Source organism: Mytilus californianus, unplaced genomic scaffold, assembly GCF_021869535.1.
Source record: "Mytilus californianus isolate M0D057914Y unplaced genomic scaffold, xbMytCali1.0.p SCAF_15, whole genome shotgun sequence".
Lineage (NCBI taxonomy): Eukaryota > Metazoa > Mollusca > Bivalvia > Mytilida > Mytilidae > Mytilus > Mytilus californianus.
In genome coordinates, this window is record NW_026262637.1 from 9,488,239 (window position 1) to 9,512,112 (window position 23,874).

At 35.6% G+C, this 23,874-nt stretch overlaps 1 protein-coding gene and 1 long non-coding RNA gene across 2 annotated transcripts in view; one reads left to right on the top strand and one right to left on the bottom strand.

Annotated features, from left to right (window-relative positions):
• The first annotated feature begins 1,511 nt into the window (after positions 1–1,511).
• The window catches only part of LOC127725353 (ALK tyrosine kinase receptor-like), a 67,977-nt gene continuing 45,614 nt past the window's right edge, over positions 1,512–23,874 (top strand). The window contains exons 1-3 of the mRNA XM_052232283.1: positions 1,512–2,103; positions 12,317–12,445; positions 14,908–15,106. Coding sequence (XP_052088243.1) covers positions 1,599–2,103; positions 12,317–12,445; positions 14,908–15,106 — 833 coding nt within the window. The 5' untranslated portion in view covers positions 1,512–1,598. The remainder of the gene's footprint in view (positions 2,104–12,316; positions 12,446–14,907; positions 15,107–23,874) is intronic.
• Positions 19,256–22,098, bottom strand: LOC127725367 (uncharacterized). Its single transcript, XR_007992964.1, has 3 exons — positions 21,968–22,098; positions 21,458–21,661; positions 19,256–19,316 (listed from the first exon to the last, which is right to left on the bottom strand). It is a non-coding gene; the product is annotated as an uncharacterized LOC127725367 (long non-coding RNA).

Below are 23,874 nucleotides of genomic sequence, written 5' to 3' on the forward strand. Positions count from 1 at the left end.
CTCTCAGATCTGTACTTAGTGTCTATTTGTTGTTGGGATATACAAGTACCCGGCCACGTCCACTCTGTGTAGTATTTCTGTTTGTATCCATCTGATGAGTTATGCCTTTTTTAACTGATTTTTATAGTTCGTTCTTATGTAGTACTATTACACCACTGTCCCAGGTAAGGGGGAGGGTTGGGATTCCGCTAACATGTTTAACCCCGCCACATTCTGTATGTATGTGCCTGTCCCAAGTCAGGAGCCTGTAATTCAGTGGTTATCGTTTGTTGATGTGTTACATATTTGTTTTTCGTTCATTTTTTGTACATAAATTAGACCGTTAGTTTTCTCGTTTGAATTGTTTTACATTTGTCATTTCCTGGCCTTTTATAGCTGACTATGCGGTATGGGCTTTGCTCATTGTTGAAGGCCGTACGGTGACCTATAGTTGTTAATTTCTGTGTCATTTGGTCTCTTGCGGAGAGTTGTCTCATTGGCAATCATACCACATCTTCTTTTTTATATTTATAATTAGATCAAGTAAGTATCTCTCGCAGGATAGTTACACTTATTGATGATTGGTCGGCAACGAACATTAATGTGTCCTGCTAGCTGACCAGTTCGCAATGCCTCATTACTTATTTCTAGATTAATTTTATGAATTTTTGGAAGAAAGTACATGTGTCCTCCATGTTTTGAATTATTATTATTCTTTAAGAAATTACACGTCTGGGAATCTTTTTTTTTCTCTCCTTGCTTTATATTTATCACTTCTCTCAACATGCTAAAATTGTAATGATTTACAATAAAAAGAAAATATTATCAGGTAACAAGTATTACTGTATGACATATTTGGTTTCCTTATGTTTGCTTTAACGTTGTATGAAAGCAATATTTTACCCCTTTTAATGGTTTTGAATCTGTTTTCTGTTAATAACGAAGAAACGCTATTAAAACCTACATTGTATAAAATATTAACTAGTCCTCAAAGATGAATCATGACTATCGGTTATCAATCATTTACATTAACTTTGTGTTACTTTAACAATGATGATTTAAAACTGTTATGCGGATTCAAGTTTCACAATTTGATAAAAACAATATTGCTGCTTAGCCATGTGTTTTCAGATCATCTGACATAAACAGTCCAGTCAGGAATAAAAACATCATTTATTTATGAACCGATCGACTGCTATCATAGAGTAGCTTAGAACACTCTTAACAGTGAATTCTCGCAGGACTGTTTAATGCAGTTTAAGCTTAAAAATGTTAAATGTTTGAGTACAATATAACATAAAATATGTTTATATCATTTACGGGTGATAATTATCAATAATCATATAGGAATGGTAACAGTTGTTATATAAGGGTAATGTTACTCCTTGGACACCAATGTTTGTTTTTATATCTAGAATTAAAGAAGACATGAATGAAGTCTATTTTTTAATAATAAACAGATAGGATGTCATTCATATATATATATATATATATTTATATTATCGTCATCGTATGATATCATAGTTAATGAGCAGAAAGACACCCACGTTTTTGTTAGTTTATGTTGACGACTTACCATCGTGCGACACGGTCTCCTCTTATCTTTGTTTTTTGCAAATATGAGCTTATCGCTTACAATAGGAATTATTATTCTCCTGAGCGGCAGGATACCTAAAGTGTCTTCTTCATACAACGTAACCATTACAACTGTGAAAGATTCAACCAGTTATAGGCATGGAGTTCGACCTTTTATGCAACATTTATCAAGAACCACTAATGGGATTTCTGACGTCAGTTTTGCCTTCCAGGACATAATTCCTGTTGGAAAAGTCATTGAAGATATTATTGTTTCCATATCATTCGCAGATGTCAGTCAAATTGATTTAAAAAAGTCTTTCTCTTACAATGTAAGCAATCACAAGACAAATACAGTACTACCTGAGCTGACGGAACGTATTCATATATATCTGAATTCTTCGGATCAGTATGTGTTGATGAATGATTTTTGTGAAATGCAATGTTCTAATATATCTAATTGTTTGACCTTGAACATAACATGTCAAGTGCAATCAAAAGATGTGGATACTTCAGCAATGTCAGCGGTACTCAGGACTTCTTGGACAGGTACAATTTTATATATTCGAATCATCTTTTGTCAATGTAGATAATATCAATATTATATCATAAATTCCAGGTATATACCTACTCTTCAGCTATGAAAGTAATGAAATAATGTTGGTTACAAAAATAATTTAATTACTATCATAGATAGTGTTTTCACACAAATATCATTGTATATGAGTACACGGAGATATAACGAATTATACGTTAATGAGACAGTGACCCAAAGACAAAAAAGCACCCACCCCCTCCAATTCCCATTTTTTGTCATGTTTTTTTTCTTAAAATATGTTTCTGGAATTAACATCAATGAAGCCACAACATAAGTTTACTAGTTTGTTTCACCATCCATCTATCTGGAATTAACACAATGAAGCCACAACATAAGTTTACTAAAATTGAGAATGGAAATGGAGAATATGTTACAGAGACAACAACCCGACCAAAGAACAGACAACAGCAGAAGGCCACCCAAAGTTTACTAGTTTGATTCACCATCCATCTTTCTGGAGTTAACACAATGAACCCACAACATAAGTTTCTAGTTTTTTCACCATTCATTTTCACTTACTCTTATGAATGAATTTTATTTTTAAACGGTCACTTTGATCATAACAGCATCTGACAAATCTGAACATAAAAAGTTAACTAAAAGTTCTTGTCAAGAGCTTAAATTACTTTTCATACATTTTATTGTAATAAATTCGGCTCTTTAAGATATTTTCCTTGCACTCAATCTGATGCAGTTCAGAAGCTTTTCAGACAATAATCAGTATGTTGTATAGGTACATTACAGGTACTAAGGGCTAGGATGAAAAATTTTGTCCTGCATTTTTTTTAGTTGTAATCTCTGTCCTGCCTTTTAATTTATCACTCTATCCGGTCCTGCCTTTTTTTTAATAGTTTATCCTGATTTTTTTTACATAAATTGTCATCCTGCCTTTTTTTTTTGCCAAGTTGCTCATCCTGTCTTTTTTTTTTACTCAAAACACCTGTTCTGCCTTTTTTTTTTAAATTTCATCCTAGCCCCCCCTAAAAATCATATGGTAGCTCCCTAAACTAAACGCAGATACTATACAAATTCTTACGGTGTTTCTTCTAAGCTGGTTTAGTAATGTGTAGCTCTAAAAATTACAGATTTTAAGTCAAATATTCAACTGTAAATCTTAGCGCCAAAAAAATAAAATTTCATTGTAAATATTAACAAAGATTATGTTTAGAATAGAATTACTGACTGGGAATAATTTTGCTGTAAGTATATACTTGCTACAATTCCCTTTCTTTTATTTCTTTCTTACTAATTTATATGATTAATGAAAACTGCCATGATACTGAATGCCCCAGTATACTGATTGCCTCTTGCAGTTCTCAATATAATGACAATCTCTTAGTTATAGCAGTAAACTTGATAAAGGGGTAAAATTGAAGAAAAAAAGAAAATTAGGAGAGACATACATATAGCAAGCTAAGTCTACTGTAGGTGTTGTAAAAATTCACAAGGAGGACTGTGTAATAAGTAAAAATTAAGTACAAACATTCTTATGAGATCATTGAACTTATATACGACAGTGATTCGGTCATAACAGTAAACAAATGACAGCGATTTGGTCATAACAGTAAACAAATGACAGCGATTCGGTCATAACAGTAAACAAATTGTTTATTTTAATTTATGTAATTTTCTCTAATTAGAATTATAATGTGACTTAGTACATGTAGCAAATTTCCACAAAGTCATATCTATTTCAGTACACGTGAACCAAAGCACAGTAAACATGCACTCCCATTTATATTGAATATAAACAACATATCTGTCAGTGTTAAACTTTAATTTCTTTAAATCCTAGTGTTATTCTCATGATTTTCGTTGTTTATATTTTTCACAAAATTTTTTATACAATCATATGTGAATGTTTTGCGTCAATATTTACAAGACAGTTAGTCCGTAAATAAGTCTAAAAGTTTAAAACTACATGTGGAGAATGTAAATAAGTGTAAAAGTTTAAAACTACATGTGCAGAATGTGTGTTATTACATCTAACTTGTGTATTTCTTTGCGATGTATAGCAGATAGGTGAAAATTTATCTTATAACGATGATACTATAAGTGTTTCTGATAAAAAACTAGAGGCTCTCAAGAGCCTGTGTCGCTCACCTGATTCTACTTTGGTTTTGGAAATCATGTAAAAATAGATTAAAATCATAACAGATACCCTAATAATGAGTGAGGCCAAATTTGGTTTAATATTGGTCCTGTAATTTAATAAAAAATCCTGGTGGCCATCTTGAACAGTAAATCGGCAACAAAGTAGCAACACTTAATCAGCACCTCATAAGAAACATTTATGCCATGTTTTCGTTTCATTCCATTCAGTGCACCTCTAGAAGAAGCATTTGTATGTATTTCCATAGGTTCTTATGTTAAAGGAAGTCCCCCCCATTGGCGGCCATCATGGATGAAGGATCAGCTTCAACGTAACAAAACTTAATCAGCACCTCATAAGGAACATTCATGCCATGTTTGGTTTCAATCCATTCAGTATGTGGTTCTCTAAAAGAAGACATTTGTATGTATTGTCCATAGGATCCTTTGTTAAACATTGTCCCCATCTGGCAGCCATCATGGATGAAGGATCAGCTTCAAAGTAACAACACTTGGTCAGCACCTCAAAAGGAACATGCATGCCATGTTTGGTTTCATTCCATTCAATGGTTCTCTAAAAGAAAACATTTGTACGTATTTCTCATAGGGTCCTATGTTAAACTAAGTCCTCCGCTGGCGGCCATCTTAGATTATGGATCAGCTTCATAGTACCAACACTTGGTCAGCACCTCATAAGGAACATTCATGCCATGTTTGGTTTCATTGCATTCAGTGGTTCTCTAAAAGAAGACATTTGTATGTATTTCCCATAGGGTCCTATGTTAAACTAAGTCCCCCGCTAGCTGCCATCTTGGATGATGGATCAGCTTCAAAGTAACAACACTTGGTCAGCACCTCATAAGGAACATTCTTGCCATGTTTGGTTTCATTCCATTCAGTGGTTCTCTAAAAGAAGATATTTGTATGTATTTCCCATAGGGTCCTATGTTAAACTAAGTCCCCTGCTGGCAGCCATCTTGAATTATGGATCAGCTTCATAGTAACAACACTTGGTCAGCACCTCATAAGGAACATTCATGCAATGTTTGCTTTTATTCCATTCAGTGGTTCTCTAAAAGAAGACATTTGTATGTATTTCCAATAGGGTCCCATGTTAAACTAAGTCCCCCGCTGGCGGCAATCTTGGATTACGGATCGGCTTCAAAGTAACAACACTCGGTCGGCACCTCATAAGGAACATTCATGCCATGTTTGGTTTCATTCCATTCAGTGGTTCTCTAAAAGAAGATATTTGTATGTATTTCCCATAGGGTCCTATGTTAAACTAAGTCCCCCGCTGGCAGCCATCTTGGATTATGGATCGGCTTCAAAGTAACAACACTCGGTCAGCACCTCATAAGAAACATTCATGCCATGTTTGGTTTCATTCCTTTCATTGGTTCTCTAAAAGAAGACATTTGTATGCATTTCCCATAGGGTCCTATGTTAAACTAAGTCCCCCCCTGGCGGCCATCTTGGATGATGGATCCGCTACAAAGTAACAACACTCGGTCAGCACCTCATAAGAAACATTCATGCCATGTTTGGTTTCATTCCATTCAGTGGTTCTCTAAAAGAAGACGTTTGTATGTATTTCCCATAGGGTCCCATGTTAAACTAAGTCCCCCGCTGGCGGCCATCTTGGATGATGGATCCGCTACAAAGTAACAACACTTGGTCAGCACCTCATAAGAAACATTCATGCCATGTTTGGTTTCATTCCATTCAGTGGTTCTCTAAAAGAAGACATTTGTATGCATTTCCCATAGGGTCCTATGTTAAACTAAGTCCCCCGCTGGCGGCCATCTTGGATGATGGATCCGCTACAAAGTAACAACACTTGGTCAGCACCTCATAAGGAACATTCATGCCATGTTTGGTTTCATTCCATTCAGTGGTTCTCTAGAAGAAGTTCAAAATGTAAAAAGTTAACGCCGACGACGGACGACGCTGGACGACGACGGACGACGCCGGACGACGACGGACGACGCCGGACGACGACGGACGACGGACGCCAAGTGATGAGAAAAGCTCACTTGGCCCTTCGGGCCAGGTGAGCTAAAAATGAAATTAAAAAATATTCTAGACTACAGCCTTTTGTTCAGTGTTTGTCGTTTTTTGGTGTGGTTCATAAGTGTTTCTCGTTTCTTATATAGATTAGACTGATGGTTTTCCTGTTTGAATTGGTTTACACTAATGATTTTGGGGCCCTTTATAGCTTGTTGTTCGGTGTGACCCAAGGCTCCGTGTTGAAGGCCGTAATTTAACCTATAATTGTTTACTTTTTATACATTGTGACTTGGATGGAGAGTTGTCTCATTGGCACTCATACCACATCTTCTTATTTATATAATAATAGAAAAAAAATCTTTTCTCTAAAATAGAAAATATTTCAAAAAGGAGAAAAATACCAAACTCATAAGTTAAAGACAAACTGACATCATCATGGCAAATAAACGAATAACGACCAAAAACAAACAAAGATCTACCAAACACATTGCATGTATAATAAACTAGAAAATGAGCACCACGAACTCCGCCAAAAGCTGGGGGTAGTCTGAGGTGTTCCAGAAGGGTAAGCATATCCTGCTACACATGTGGCACCGGTTCTGTTTCTCATTTATTACACATTCGGTTATATGTCTTATTCGGTGATTTCAAATTTGATGGGGGAAAACAGGATTGTGGTTACGACAATTGGAAGATATCTGTAAAGCCTATATTCTATAACGATCACCAAACTCATGATGTCGTTCGTAAAATTTTCGAAGGGATTACTTAAAATTTACAATTTGAAATTCTTGATATAATACCTTCCTTCGAAGCAGTAATCCTCTATTAGAGAAATCTTGTAATGAAATATAGGGAATATCGTATCAACAGTGGCGGATCCAGAACTTTTCATAAGGGGGGCCCGCTCCAGTCATGCTTCAGTGATTCCCTATATAATCAACCATATTTTTCCCACAAAAGGGGGGGGGGGCGGCCCCCCCAGGCCCCCCCCCCCCCCCCCCTGGATCCGCCTATGATCAACTTGGAGATATATAAAAGTCTGTGGTCAATTTAAGAACTTTTCATAACTGAAAGATTGACAGTAGATGTTCTGCTGCAGGTTTACTGTAAACAAATTGCTGGAAACAAAAAAATAATGTGTGCAGATGTTTTCAGCTATAGCTGCAAGCTTGTGGTAAGTTTGCAGAAACAAATATGATCGAAGCAAGATTGCAGGAGACTTGAAAACATTTGAGGACGTTAGTAGCTAAATTATAGAAATATTTTATTCTTAGTACTTTAGACTTATGAAAGTATTCTTTTGTCAGCTCCACAAATACCTTAAAGTATGAAAAAACATGTTTGAAATACTCTCTTATCTGTTTGGTAGTTTTGGGGTTGTTTTAAATTTGCAAATGATGAAATCATGTAAATATTGTTTAAAGAAAAGTAATTTTAAACTTTTGTTATGTAATTAACAGAGTATTTGGCACAAAATGCATTTTAAATATATCCTGCTACTGTTTTTTTTTTAAATATTCAATCATGTTAGAACAATTCACCAAATACCAAAATGTAACATCTTGAAATGTATTTGCTTAAGTAAAGTAAAGTAAAGTAAAGTAAAGTAATCTTTATTTAAAGTCGGGTTGCATTTATACATAATAACAAGGAACATGAGCTCTTAAGAGCTCTTTTACCGACTGATATTAAATAACAAAACATACATGTAATAACATCAGATACATATACAACACAAACATACAGACAGCACAAACATGTATTAATACATAGATAGCACATGCAAAATAAAAGCTAAGCAAGATATATGTTAAAACAAATGTCAAATACTCTGACTATTTTGCAAACGATTTTGTACTTGATTTGCTGTATGTATATTTCTAGATTTTTTGCGAATTTGGTGTATAATTTGAAAAGTGATTTGTACCCACACATGACTATAATTGTAATGTATGTAGTTCCTGCAAGCTTGTACCACACACACATACACACGCAAGAGAAGGATTAATTTGCCTAAAATGGTTTGCTGCAGGTCTTAAACACAAGTCTGAATGGTGATTTTTATGGGGTTAGAATAACAGGACATTTGCAGCAAACACGCAACAGTTATAGATTATATTTTAAATTATGCTTTGATCTTCTGCAAGCTTTAATGTTTTATGCTTGTGTGCAACAGGTTTGCTGCAGATTTGCAGCAAATATTTACCGGAGCCTTTTTTAGTTGGGGATGTTTTATGAATTCAGAACGCACCCATCCATTCTGTTCCACGGTTTTTTTTTAATATTATTTCGATTGTGCTACAAAAATATCTTCTTTGAAATTTCAGTTTTGCAGTTATTACTTGCAAATGCAGTCTAAATTTTTAATTAATTAAATTTAAGACGTGATAGTTAAATTTTTTTTGGTAAAAAATACTTAGCACGTGTGAAATAATGAAAGTCAAAATATATGGTGTAAATCTTGCACTATCGTTGATATACAATTTCCGTATTTCAAATGTATATGGTATTTAAGAATGTGGATGGGAAAAAAACCTTTTACTGCCTTTTTCTTAGCCTGTTTTTTTTCAAGTTGCTATGTGTTACATACATTAACTGTATCATATTCTATTTTATCTCATTTTTCAGAATTGTCATAGAATATTATTTTAACCGTCAAATGAATGGGAAATTGTATTTCCAAAGGATGATAAAATAAAAGTTCTAAACATATTCTCCAATCTATTAGCGTTGGGTATCTTTTTTCAAAGATAGGACAAATTTAAATTCGCAATGAAATTTTTTTATGCAGGGAACTTATAGTAATTTGGTGATCATTGAACTTAACCTTGACAAGTAACTTTTGAAAATTAATATAATTGAATCAGACATGATCATAATGATAAAAAATAGTTAAATGGTCAATATGGCACTTATAAAGGATGTGGTCAATACGGCAATTATAAAGAATATGGGTTACAGCGATATTGCTTATGAATAGCTGAATAATTCAAAATATATTCTCTTTGTTTTCAATCTGCCAGATTCAAAACAAATTCAAAACACATTAAAACATAAAGTTATGAATTTATAGACACATCTTCCTGTCAGCAAATATGGTTGTTTTCTGTTTCATTCCGCACTGGAATCGTTTGATAAAGTTATCTGTGAACAGTTTTCCCTTTGTTAGTTGTTTGCATATGTTTTAAGCTATTGATAATTGATGGTCTCTCTTGAAATAAAATCTAACTGCGTCAAAAACTACCTGACGTTCTGCTGCAAAAAAAAGTTTGCAGGAAACCTGAAAATAATAAGTGCAGATGGTTTCAGCTGCAAGCTTGTGGTAAGTTTGCAGACAAAAATATGTTCATAGTAAGATTGCAGGAGACTTTGAAACACAAGGAACGAGATTGCCGAACTATTTTATCATTCAATATTTTCGCACGAATCTTACGATGACGTTTCATTTAATATGGTAAAAACATTATTACTACCTTTGAACTCAATTAGTATTACATAATGTTATTAGACAACAAAGACTGTGTCATCATATCGTGCAATGTTAATGACGTAAACAAAACTTTGCTTGTCATTATTGATTCACTTCTTACCACACTAACAACACAAAACGTTCAACTCTATTGACCGACATATTTTTCTAGTCTGAATTTGTATCGAAAGTGTTTATGCTTATGCACTTAAAGTGAAATGTAATGCTAAATTTTCAGAAACGACATTGTCATAAATAAAAAAAAATAATATTAATGAAAATTTGATAAAATTAATAATAATAATAATATCATTACCATTTTGAATAAAATGAGTTGAAGATATACGTCAATGAACCAACGGCAAAACGAGAAAATACAATCTCCAAAGAGGTATCTAGAGGACATCACGTATTTGAAATATGTGTCGTATACGTCATCGAAACTGTCGACCAGCAACGCAAAAACCAAAAAGGCATCTAGCTAAAGTATAAAATCAATATTATGTCAATATCAGAAAAGTATTAACTTTGTTTGTGTGTGATTAAGACACGGAGGAAGGGCGAGGTTTATTTTTATGACATTGGCCTTATTTTGTACATGTACTAAAGTCCTGCCTTGCCAAGTCTATGGAAGTGCGAATCGAGAAAGCCGTTTCTTATGTACAGTAGCGATATTTTGTTTTGTAAACGAGATGCTTTGAGGGAAAAACGAAGACGAATATCACATTTGTAAGAAGAAAAAAAGATTTTTCGGTAAATAATTGTTTTTATTTTTTTTTAAACAGGGACGTATTTAATAGGACAAACGTCGGTATAACTTCCGATGCACTTATACATAATTCTAAGTATGTTGTTTTTATACGAGAAAATATGCAGATTTGATTAAATGAAACCCATTTGTACGATCTTTAATTTTGAAGTGTACAAAAACTACACGTGAGGCAACCATGCAGCAAAGACAGTGGAATGCACTTTCAATGTGTTTGAATGCATTTATAGCCTTAACCGCGTGTAAAGATTGATAATGCTATGTTTTCTTGTATGAGTGTGATATTTTTGTAATAAAAAGCAATATATTTTTATTATAAAAAACTTTAAAAAATGCTATACTTTTTTCATAGAACTTCGATTTTTTTTGCATCGGAAAACAGTGACGATAATATTGCACAATGCATTTCAAACAAACAAGAATCATCGGCATTTAATCATTACAGGTTATATGGAATAAACAAATTATGATCACTGACACTGAAATTTCGTACATGATATAAGATGAGGAGATGGGGTATGATTGCGACGGACATACACTTTATCTATTATTTTACTATTGAACATATTTCAGGACATAATTTTGGTTTGTATTTAAAAGATATGTTGGCAGTTGATATCTATACTACTAAAATAACGAGGTCCAATTTGTTAGCCGGCATGACGTAAAAACGACGAATCAAAGAATTCAACTTTATATATAAATAGTATAAGACAATAGTGTTGTTTAGAAATTACACCATTTCAGGCCCTTTTGTTTTCCACATAATTAATAATACCAATAATTAACAAGTTCCGGGTCGAATCCGATACTGATACCAATAGTATATGTCACATGTAGTTTCCGTTACCTGTTGCCTTATGTAAATCCCTCCTCTATCAGGATAACCTACACTATTTAACAAGTCTGTTTTCTTTCCACCCCAATACCACAATTAAGTTTGGTTAATTAGTTAAAAAATTGATTTAGCTTATAGTAAGATCATTGTAGTAAGAAAACCAGGACGGGTTCAAACAGAAAGCAGAGAAAACTGTGCATCTTAAAATCAGCATGACAATACGAACACTAAAATTCCAGGCTAAAAATAAGGCATGGGTACTTTAATTCAGTCACGGACCCGCGATGTCGCGGGAGTGTTCTAGTATCCATATCGATATCTAGCCTTATTTTTCGTTTTACAGATGCACTTAATTCTTTTTCTTTTAGAACGACATTGAAAGGCAGAAAATGATCGATTTCAGACTTCTGTTTGTAGCTACGCGTTTAGTAATTCCGGACATAATCTATTTATGTGTTTAAAAATATTAAACATATTTTTCATTGCCGAAAACACCTTTTTTTCTCATGGAGTGTCTACATATTTATACAATTTCATGATAGAAAATAAGAAACTGGTTCTTCGATTCGCACAGTTTTCCATAGACTGATGCCGTAAAACTTTTCCAGTCCAGATTTGTCTGTTCTCATGTGTAAACTTTGCCGAAATTTATGATGAACCCTTACATACGGGAGCCATAGAAAGTGGTCTTCTGTCACACAATTATTTTGGAACGTAAACCAATGGCTTAACATTATTCAATCGACGCAGTTATCAGTAAATCGCTTGCTATCTTTTTAAAGGGGTAGCGTCATAATATTATATATGTGATTTGCATTATTTACCTTCATTGTTTTGACAAAGTTTGAACACAAAAGTCCTAGTTGCAATATTTTGATTTTGTTTGGTTTATTTTTCAATGTTCTACAGTTGAAATGGTCATGTCATTATTTTGTTTATCTTAACTGTTAATTTACATTCAAACTGTTTACTTCGTCATTGCAGAATCAATTTGTGATTTTGACAACCAGTGCTTTCTTGAATATGAAGGACAATTTCATATAAGCGAGAATGGAACTCATGGAAGATGTGACATTTGTATGATTTTGCCCAACCAAGAAGAACATATTTCAGGTAAATAAAAAAAGTCCTTTGTCAAACAGTACTGGTTTAAGTTGGTCGACGCGGAAGGATTTATTTGTCGTAACAAGTAACTTCAGCAGTGTTAAAAGTGATTGCATTGCGTTTAATATATAATTGTTAAGTACTATTAAACATCAAGACCTATAATGGAAGAGAGTACAATGGTCGTGCAGAAAATTGAACAACATTTGTAAGTAAGAATAAAAAGAGCTTTTTGATATACGATAACGAGGCCACACCCAAACGACATAGACAAACTAAATTACATTTAGAGGTCAAAATTCGTGGAAGGCCAATAGCAAGTGTCGATACCTGATTCGAACTAGCCCAAGACTGTGTTATTAACATCATCTGAAATGTCTATACATGAAAATGTTAAATCATTTTACACAACCTATTCACCGGTATCGGTACGGCATATGCAACACGCAATACAGATCAAATCCCCAAGGCATCTTGAAACGCATACAAAAGGCCATCGAGAACACAAACCATATTGTATCCGTCGGACCAGGATGTGCGTTAAGAGTTCAGGTTATTTTTACGCTTCTTCTCTCTGTATGAGCTTCCTTTATAAGGAACATCAAGGATAAATCCAAGTAGAATATGTATATATGTACACTTCAGAACTGTTTAGATGTTTTGCTTATAGTCATCATCCACGGCACAGTTAAGTACTTATTGTTTAGCACAGTTAAATAATAATCACGAAAAATTACTTCATCAGGCGGTAGCTTTCCTCGTTGAAATTATTCAAGTTACATTTTGTCATGTCGGACATTTTATTGATAACCATACGGTATGGGATTTCCTCATTGTTGAAGGCAGTACGATGACCTATAGACCTTTAATAATTATTTCTTCATTGTTGAAGGCAGTACGATGACCTATAGACCTTTAATAATTATTTCCTCATTGTTGAAGGCAGTACGATAACCTATAGACCTTTAATAATTATTTCCCCATTGTTGAAGGCAGTACGATGACCTATAGACCTTTAATAATTATTTCCCCATTGTTGAAGGCAGTACGATGACCTATAGACCTTTAATAATTATTTCCTCATTGTTGAAGACAGTACGATGACCTATAGACCTTTAATAATTATTTCCTCATTGTTGAAGGCAGTACGATAACCTATAGACCTTTAATAATTATTTCCCCATTGTTGAAGGCAGTACGATGACCTATAGACCTTTAATAATTATTTCCCCATTGTTGAAGGCAGTACGATGACCTATAGACCTTTAATAATTATTTCCCCATTGTTGAAGGCAGTACGATGACCTATAGACCTTTAATAATTATTTCCTCATTGTTGAAGGCAGTACGATGACCTATAGACCTTTAATAATTATTTCCTCATTGTTGAAGGCAGTACGATGACCTATAGACCTTTAATAATTATTTCCACATTGTTGAAGGCAGTACGATGACCTATAGACCTTTAATAATTATTTCCTCATTGTTGAAGGCAGTACGATGACCTATAGACCTTTAATAATTATTTCCTCATTGTTGAAGGCAGTACGATGACCTATAGACCTTTAATAATTATTTCCTCATTGTTGAAGGCAGTACGATAACCTATAGACCCAGTTTAATAATTATTTCCTCATTGTTGAAGGCAGTACGATGACCTATAGACCTTTAATAATTGGTTACATCCACGTCATTTGTTCTCTGGTGGATAGTTATCTCACTGGCAGTGAAACCACATCTCCTTATTTTAATACACATGGTAGATTCCTTATTTTAGACACATGGTAGAAATTTAAGTTGACTCCTTATAGAAATGTTTACCCTGTAATAACGATTTTAAACATTTTTGACGTATATGGCTATAAACTTAAAAATTGTAATAGACGAAGATTAACCATTAAATAAAAAATCTTCAGCAAGACAAAACCTTCAAATGAATAAACATAGCCGAATTCATCAGTCCGTTTTCTTTTAGCGTGTTTTTGGCTATGGTCAGCAAGAAAAGATCTAGATATAAGTCATTTTAAAAACTATAAGAGGTACATGATAACTTTAAACAGCCATAATGTTCAACAATACAATATATAAAATCGTCAATATTTTCGTATAGGAGTTAATGCGCTTCATTTATAATTTTTACCGATTTTAGCGTTTTCGGTGAAAATTATTATAAAAAAACAGAAACTGTAAAAACTAAAGTTTTGTTTTTCAATGTATCAGTTTTATGCTAAATTGCTAGGTGAGCGACACATTATCACTAGAGCCTCTTGGTTTACAAGGATGGACAATTATTTTCATGTCTGTTTTATCATATATATATTTGAAATTATTTTCATTTGAAAATGCATTAGTTACTATACCATTCATACTCGACATAATAAAAATAATGTTAACGAATTTGAATACATTTCGATATATCGTCTTTTAGTTAACAATTTTACTTGTAACCTAGTATTTTATTATTTTTTCAGGACGATATGCTCACACGATGAAAAATGAATCAAACAATTCGATGGCGTGGATGAAATCCAAAATTATATACGGCAGTTCTTATGGTTGTCAGTTAAAGATTTCTGAATGGCAGTTTACGAGGACAGTAATTATTGTTACTATAACAACGATTTCAAGGTTCCGTGTTATAAAGACACTTCTTCGTGAAAATTTCAGCCGGTATGTAAAGTAGGTAATCGTTTCCTTGGTAATATTGAATGTGTGTGAGTTCATCGTTGTTTGTGGGATAATTATTTTCATGGATTTCGTGGATTTTGGATAAACAGGAATTTAAATGTTAAATGAATACAATTTGCTTATATATTTGTTTTTAGAATTCGTCAAACCATAAAATCAAGTTTACACGAAAAGACAACTGTCCTCATTTCACGAAATCTGACACCCACGGAAATGAATCGATTCCCTGGTATGCTATCTGAATCTAAACTTTGCTTTTTGTAATAGAATGCATGATACTTCTTTATTGAGAGGTGGGGCTAATTTCACTGTATGTGTTTAACTCACAGGGTCAACATCTTTAAGTTGTTAAATCCTGCTTTAATTTGAAAATCGAAGAGTTTATATCATAAACTCAAAATTTTCGTATATATCCTTAAAATCAAAATGTTATTTGACGTTATAAATTTTCTTTACAAAATAATTGCATATGTGACATTATACTTTGAATCGCGTCTAAAAGCAAAATTAATTGATTTGTATTTAAAAGCCAATATATAGTTTTACTTTCAAAATGACTGGTTTTTAACTTATCAATTCCTTCTTACTCATTTTTGGATAAATATTCAAAAACCAAAATCTATCAAAATTATGGTTTTGAGTTCCTTTTAGGCGTTCGTAATTTGGCAATCTGTTTAATAATCCATAGTTCTGCTACAGCCTCCAAGTCCATACATGAAGGCGTCTTACTGTTTTAGATTAAAAGATTTTTTGAAAATGACCGTGGTGTGAAATAAATTCTGGTGAAATAGGTTCTATGTGAACCTCTTGATACAATATACTTGTATGATATAGCAGTCCTATGCGAACCTCTTGATACAATATACTTGAAACGATTCTTTATCTAGTGTAGCTTCTTACAATCTTACGGTCAGTTTTAATTGATGGAGGAAGCCGGAGTGGGTACAGGAACCGGGGTTGTCCGGAGGGAACCACTGACCTTCGGCATGAAAACTGACAATCCTAGTCAATCAATATAAGAGTCGAGTGCACCTGCCACGTGCGGGGTTCGAACTCACAACCTCAGTGTACCATCTTTTACATGTAAGCTTGTTGCTATTTTTTTCGTGAATTCATATATAGTTGTTGAACTGTATATTTATTTCTTTCTTGGAATATTGATATTGTTTACCTATAATCCAATCTACTTAACTAAGCATTAGAAAGCAAAGCTTTCAATCCTATTTCTTTCGAAGAAGAATTATGCATATATAAGATAGCACTTCAATAACATTTCTGTATGCTTGTTTTTGCAAGTATTACTCAGTGATAAAGTTGTGCTTAAAGGTGTGTATTGTAATCTCAAACAAGTTTAAGACTATTTTTTTCTTTGTTGTTCAAATCAAATATATAAATAAATTTAAATAATCTAAATAATCTTAAACATTTTACGGTACAAATATTATTAACAATTTATTATAATAATACATGTATGCATGAGAAAAAGAAAATATCAATATCATTGATATAAAATGGTTTCATATGTAATATCATACATCAAATTATTAGCGATACTAAAAAATAAACGCATTTACAAAAAGGATAACTATCATTAAAGATTTATGACGTAAACGATTAACAAATGTTTATCGCATACATTTCCTCTCTGATGATATGAAATATTAATGCATACAATTACTGAATACATTTTACACACCTTTTTTGAACAACTGTACATAAATCAATCCAGTAAATCCCACGAGAGAACGATTGAATAGATATCCTCAATTTGACATTAGAAATTAGTAATTCACTAATCACGATGTGTTAATGATTAAAAAACGATTCAGATTCTTGATAACATCTGAAGTCAGCAAAATTATAAACTCGATATATGTCTCCTTGAAAATTTATCATGTTGCAACTATAACAAAATGCACTATTGATCTTATTTTGAATTCTTCACAATACGTTTAGTAAGCAATTAACGAGTACGAAGGTTGAAATAACGTGTTCTAAAAAACACAGTTGTGTCAGATGTTTACTGAGATGGAACATTAATAAATTACCCTAACCTCCTAAGGAAAAAAAATAATCCCCAAAACAACAACATAAAAAAAATATATATATAACAAACACAAATAAAAAGAATTTTAAATGCTTTTCACAAGTGCTCTGGAAGGTTAATAGTTACTGCTCAACAAGTGCTCTGGACGATTAATAGTTACTGATTAACAAGTGCTCTGGAAGGTTAATAGTTACTGCTCAACAAGTTCTCTGGACGGTTAATAGTTATTGCTCAACAAGTTCTCTGGAAATTAATAGTAACTGCTCAACAAGTGACCTGGACGGTTAATAGTTACTGATCAACAAGTGACCTGGGCGGTTGACAGTTACTGATTAACAAGTGCTCTGGACGGTTAATAGTTACTGATCAACAAGTGCTCTGGACGGTTAATAGTTACTGCTCAACAAGTGCTCTGGACGGTTAACAGTTACTGCTCAACAATTTCTCTGGACGGTTAATAGTTACTGATCAACAAGTGACCTGGACGGTTAATAGTTACTGCTCAACAAGTGCTCTGGACGGTTAACAGTTACTGCTCAACAAGTGCTCTTGACGGTTAACTGTTACTGCTCAACAAGAGACCTGGACGGTTAATAGTTACTGCTCAACAAGTGCTCTGGAAGATTAATAGTTACTGCTCAACAAGAGACCTGGACGGGTTATAGTTACTGCTCAACAAGGGACCTGGACGGTTATTAGTTACTGCTCAACAAGTGATCAAAACGGTTAATATTTACTGATCAACAAGATACCTGGGCGGTTAACAGTTACTGATCAACAAGTGCTCTGGACGGTTAATAGTTACTGATCAACAAGTGACCTGGACGGTTAATAGTAACTGCTCAACAAGTGCTCTGGACAGTTAATAGTTACTGCTCAACAAGAGACCTGGATGGTTAATAGTTACTGCTAAACAAGTGCTCTGGACGGTTAACAGTTACTGCTCAACAAGTTCTCTGGACGGTTAATAGTTACTGATCAATAAGTGACCAGGACGGTTAATAGTTACTGCTCAACAAGTGCTCTGGACGGTTAATAGTTACTGCTCAACAAGAGACCTGGACGGTTATTAGTTACTGCTAAACAAGTGCTCTGGGCAGTTAACAGTTACTGCTCAACAAGTTCTCTGGACGGTTAATAGTTACTGCTCAAAAATTCTCTGGACGGTTAATAGTTACTGATCAACAAGTGACCTGGGCGGTTAATAGTTACTGCTCAACAAATGCTCTGGACGGTTAACAGTTACTGCTCAACAAGTGCTGTTGACGGTTAACAGTTACTGCTAAACAAGTGAACATGACGGTTAACAGTTACTGCTCAACAAGTTCTCTGGACGGTTAATAGTTACTGATCAACAAGTTCTCTGGACGGTTAATAGTTACTGCTCAACAACTTGTCTGGACGGTTATTAGTTACTGCTGAACAAGTGACCAGGACGGTTAATAGTTACTGATCAACAAGATACCTGGGCGGTTAACAGTTAATGATCAACAAGTGCTCTGGACGGTTAATAGTTACTGATCAACAAGTGACATGGACGGTTATTAGTTACTGCTCAACAAGTGCTCTGGAGGGTAAATAGATACTGCTAAACAAGTGCTCTGGACGGTTAATAGTTACTGCTCAAGAAGAGACCTGGACGGTTAATAGTTACTGCTAAACAAGTTCTCTGGACGGTTAATAGTTACTGCTCAATAAGTTCTCTGGACGGTTAATAGTTACTGATCAACAAGTGACCTGGGCGGTTAATAGTTACTGCTCAACAAGTGCTGTTGACGGTTAACAGTTACTGCTCAACAAGTGCTGTTGACGGTTAACAGTTACTGCTAAACAAGTGACAATGACGGTTAACAGTTACTGCTCAACAAGTGACCTGGACGGTTAATAGTTACTGCTCAACAAGTGCTCTGGACGGTTAATAGTTACTGCTCAACAAGTGCTCTTGACTGTTAACTGTTACTGATCAACAAGTGCTCTTGACGGTTAACAGTTACTGCTCAACAAGTGACCTGGACGGTTAATAGTTACTGCTTAACAAGTGCTCTGGATGGTTAACAGTTACTGCTAAACAAGTGACCTGGACGGTTAATAGTTACTGCTTAACAAGTGCTCTGGATGGTTAACAGTTACTGCTCAACAAGTGACCTGGACAGTTAACAGTTATTGCTCAACAAGTGACCTGGACGGTTAACAGTTACTGCTCAACAAGTGCTCTGGACGGTTAATAGTTACTGCTCAACAAGTGCTCTGGACGGTTAATATTTATTGATCAACGAGTGACCTGGGCGGTTAATAGTTACTGCTATACAAGAGACCTGGACGGTTAATAGATACTGCTCAACAAGTGCTCTTGACGGTTAACAGTTGCTGCTCAACAAGTGCTCTGGACGGTAAAAAGTTACTGATCAACAAGTGACCTGGGCGGTTAATAGTTACTCCTCAACAAGAGACCTGGACGGTTAATAGTTACTGCTCAACAAGTGCTCTGGACGGTTAATAGTTACTGCTCAACAAGAGACCTGGACGGTTAATAGATACTGCTCAACAAGTGCTCTGGACGGTTAATATTTATTGATGAACGAGTGACCTGGGCGGTTAATAGTTACTGCTCAACAAGAGACCTGGACGGTTAATAGATACTGCTCAACAAGTGCTCTTGACGGTTAACAGTTGCTGCTCAACAAGTGCTCTGGACGGTTAATAGTTACTGATCAACAAGTGACCTGGGCTGTTAATAGTTACTCCTCAACAAGAGACCTGGACGGTTAATAGTTACTGCTCAACAAGTGCTCTGGACGGTTTATAGTTACTGCTCAACAAGAGACCTGGATGGTTAATAGTTACTGCTAAACAAGTGCTCTGGACGGTTAACAGTTACTGCTCAACAAGTTCTCTGGACGGTTAATAGTTACTGATCAATAAGTGACCTGGACGGTTAATAGTTACTGCTCAACAAGTGCTCTGGACGGTTAATAGTTACTGCTCAACAAGAGACCTGGACGGTTTATAGTTACTGCTAAACAAGTGCTCTGGACAGTTAACAGTTACTGCTCAACAAGTTCTCTGGACGGTTAATAGTTACTGCTCAACAAGTTCTCTGGACAGTTAATAGTTACTGATCAACAAGTGCTCTGGACGGTTAATAGTTACTGCTCAACAAGTGCTGTTGACGGTTAACAGTTACTGCTAAACAAGTGAACATGACGGTTAACAGTTACTGCTCAACAAGTTCTCTGGACGGTTAATAGTTACTGATCAACAAGAGACCTGGACGGTTATTAGTTACTGCTAAACAAGTGCTCTGGGCAGTTAACAGTTACTGCTCAACAAGTTCTCTGGACGGTTAATAGTTACTGCTCAAAAATTCTCTGGACGGTTAATAGTTACTGATCAACAAGTGACCTGGGCGGTTAATAGTTACTGCTCAACAAATGCTCTGGACGGTTAACAGTTACTGCTCAACAAGTGCTGTTGACGGTTAACAGTTACTGCTAAACAAGTGAACATGACGGTTAACAGTTACTGCTCAACAAGTTCTCTGGACGGTTAATAGTTACTGATCAACAAGTTCTCTGGACGGTTAATAGTTACTGCTCAACAACTTGTCTGGACGGTTATTAGTTACTGCTGAACAAGTGACCAGGACGGTTAATAGTTACTGATCAACAAGATACCTGGGCGGTTAACAGTTAATGATCAACAAGTGCTCTGGACGGTTAATAGTTACTGATCAACAAGTGACATGGACGGTTATTAGTTACTGCTCAACAAGTGCTCTGGAGGGTAAATAGATACTGCTAAACAAGTGCTCTGGACGGTTAATAGTTACTGCTCAAGAAGAGACCTGGACGGTTAATAGTTACTGCTAAACAAGTTCTCTGGACGGTTAATAGTTACTGCTCAATAAGTTCTCTGGACGGTTAATAGTTACTGATCAACAAGTGACCTGGGCGGTTAATAGTTACTGCTCAACAAGTGCTGTTGACGGTTAACAGTTACTGCTCAACAAGTGCTGTTGACGGTTAACAGTTACTGCTAAACAAGTGACAATGACGGTTAACAGTTACTGCTCAACAAGTGACCTGGACGGTTAATAGTTACTGCTCAACAAGTGCTCTGGACGGTTAATAGTTACTGCTCAACAAGTGCTCTTGACTGTTAACTGTTACTGATCAACAAGTGCTCTTGACGGTTAACAGTTACTGCTCAACAAGTGACCTGGACGGTTAATAGTTACTGCTTAACAAGTGCTCTGGATGGTTAACAGTTACTGCTAAACAAGTGACCTGGACGGTTAATAGTTACTGCTTAACAAGTGCTCTGGATGGTTAACAGTTACTGCTCAACAAGTGACCTGGACAGTTAACAGTTATTGCTCAACAAGTGACCTGGACGGTTAACAGTTACTGCTCAACAAGTGCTCTGGACGGTTAATAGTTACTGCTCAACAAGTGCTCTGGACGGTTAATATTTATTGATCAACGAGTGACCTGGGCGGTTAATAGTTACTGCTATACAAGAGACCTGGACGGTTAATAGATACTGCTCAACAAGTGCTCTTGACGGTTAACAGTTGCTGCTCAACAAGTGCTCTGGACGGTAAAAAGTTACTGATCAACAAGTGACCTGGGCGGTTAATAGTTACTCCTCAACAAGAGACCTGGACGGTTAATAGTTACTGCTCAACAAGTGCTCTGGACGGTTAATAGTTACTGCTCAACAAGAGACCTGGACGGTTAATAGATACTGCTCAACAAGTGCTCTGGACGGTTAATATTTATTGATGAACGAGTGACCTGGGCGGTTAATAGTTACTGCTCAACAAGAGACCTGGACGGTTAATAGATACTGCTCAACAAGTGCTCTTGACGGTTAACAGTTGCTGCTCAACAAGTGCTCTGGACGGTTAATAGTTACTGATCAACAAGTGACCTGGGCTGTTAATAGTTACTCCTCAACAAGAGACCTGGACGGTTAATAGTTACTGCTCAACAAGTGCTCTGGACGGTTTATAGTTACTGCTCAACAAGAGACCTGGATGGTTAATAGTTACTGCTAAACAAGTGCTCTGGACGGTTAACAGTTACTGCTCAACAAGTTCTCTGGACGGTTAATAGTTACTGATCAATAAGTGACCTGGACGGTTAATAGTTACTGCTCAACAAGTGCTCTGGACGGTTAATAGTTACTGCTCAACAAGAGACCTGGACGGTTTATAGTTACTGCTAAACAAGTGCTCTGGACAGTTAACAGTTACTGCTCAACAAGTTCTCTGGACGGTTAATAGTTACTGCTCAACAAGTTCTCTGGACAGTTAATAGTTACTGATCAACAAGTGCTCTGGACGGTTAATAGTTACTGCTCAACAAGTGCTGTTGACGGTTAACAGTTACTGCTAAACAAGTGAACATGACGGTTAACAGTTACTGCTCAACAAGTTCTCTGGACGGTTAATAGTTACTGATCAACAAGAGACCTGGACGGTTATTAGTTACTGCTAAACAAGTGCTCTGGGCAGTTAACAGTTACTGCTCAACAAGTTCTCTGGACGGTTAATAGTTACTGCTCAAAAATTCTCTGGACGGTTAATAGTTACTGATCAACAAGTGACCTGGGCGGTTAATAGTTACTGCTCAACAAATGCTCTGGACGGTTAACAGTTACTGCTCAACAAGTGCTGTTGACGGTTAACAGTTACTGCTAAACAAGTGAACATGACGGTTAACAGTTACTGCTCAACAAGTTCTCTGGACGGTTAATAGTTACTGATCAACAAGTTCTCTGGACGGTTAATAGTTACTGCTCAACAACTTGTCTGGACGGTTATTAGTTACTGCTGAACAAGTGACCAGGACGGTTAATAGTTACTGATCAACAAGATACCTGGGCGGTTAACAGTTAATGATCAACAAGTGCTCTGGACGGTTAATAGTTACTGATCAACAAGTGACATGGACGGTTATTAGTTACTGCTCAACAAGTGCTCTGGAGGGTAAATAGATACTGCTAAACAAGTGCTCTGGACGGTTAATAGTTACTGCTCAACAAGAGACCTGGACGGTTAATAGTTACTGCTAAACAAGTTCTCTGGACGGTTAATAGTTACTGCTCAATAAGTTCTCTGGACGGTTAATAGTTACTGATCAACAAGTGACCTGGGCGGTTAATAGTTACTGCTCAACAAGTGCTGTTGACGGTTAACAGTTACTGCTCAACAAGTGCTGTTGACGGTTAACAGTTACTGCTAAACAAGTGACCATGACGGTTAACAGTTACTGCTCAACAAGTGACCTGGACGGTTAATAGTTACTGCTCAACAAGTGCTCTGGACGGTTAATAGTTACTGCTCAACAAGTGCTCTTGACTGTTAACTGTTACTGATCAACAAGTGCTCTTGACGGTTAACAGTTACTGCTCAACAAGTGACCTGGACGGTTAATAGTTACTGCTTAACAAGTGCTCTGGATGGTTAACAGTTACTGCTAAACAAGTGACCTGGACGGTTAATAGTTACTGCTTAACAAGTGCTCTGGATGGTTAACAGTTACTGCTCAACAAGTGACCTGGACAGTTAACAGTTATTGCTCAACAAGTGACCTGGACGGTTAACAGTTACTGCTCAACAATTGCTCTGGACGGTTAATAGTTACTGCTCAACAAGTGCTCTGGACGGTTAATATTTATTGATCAACGAGTGACCTGG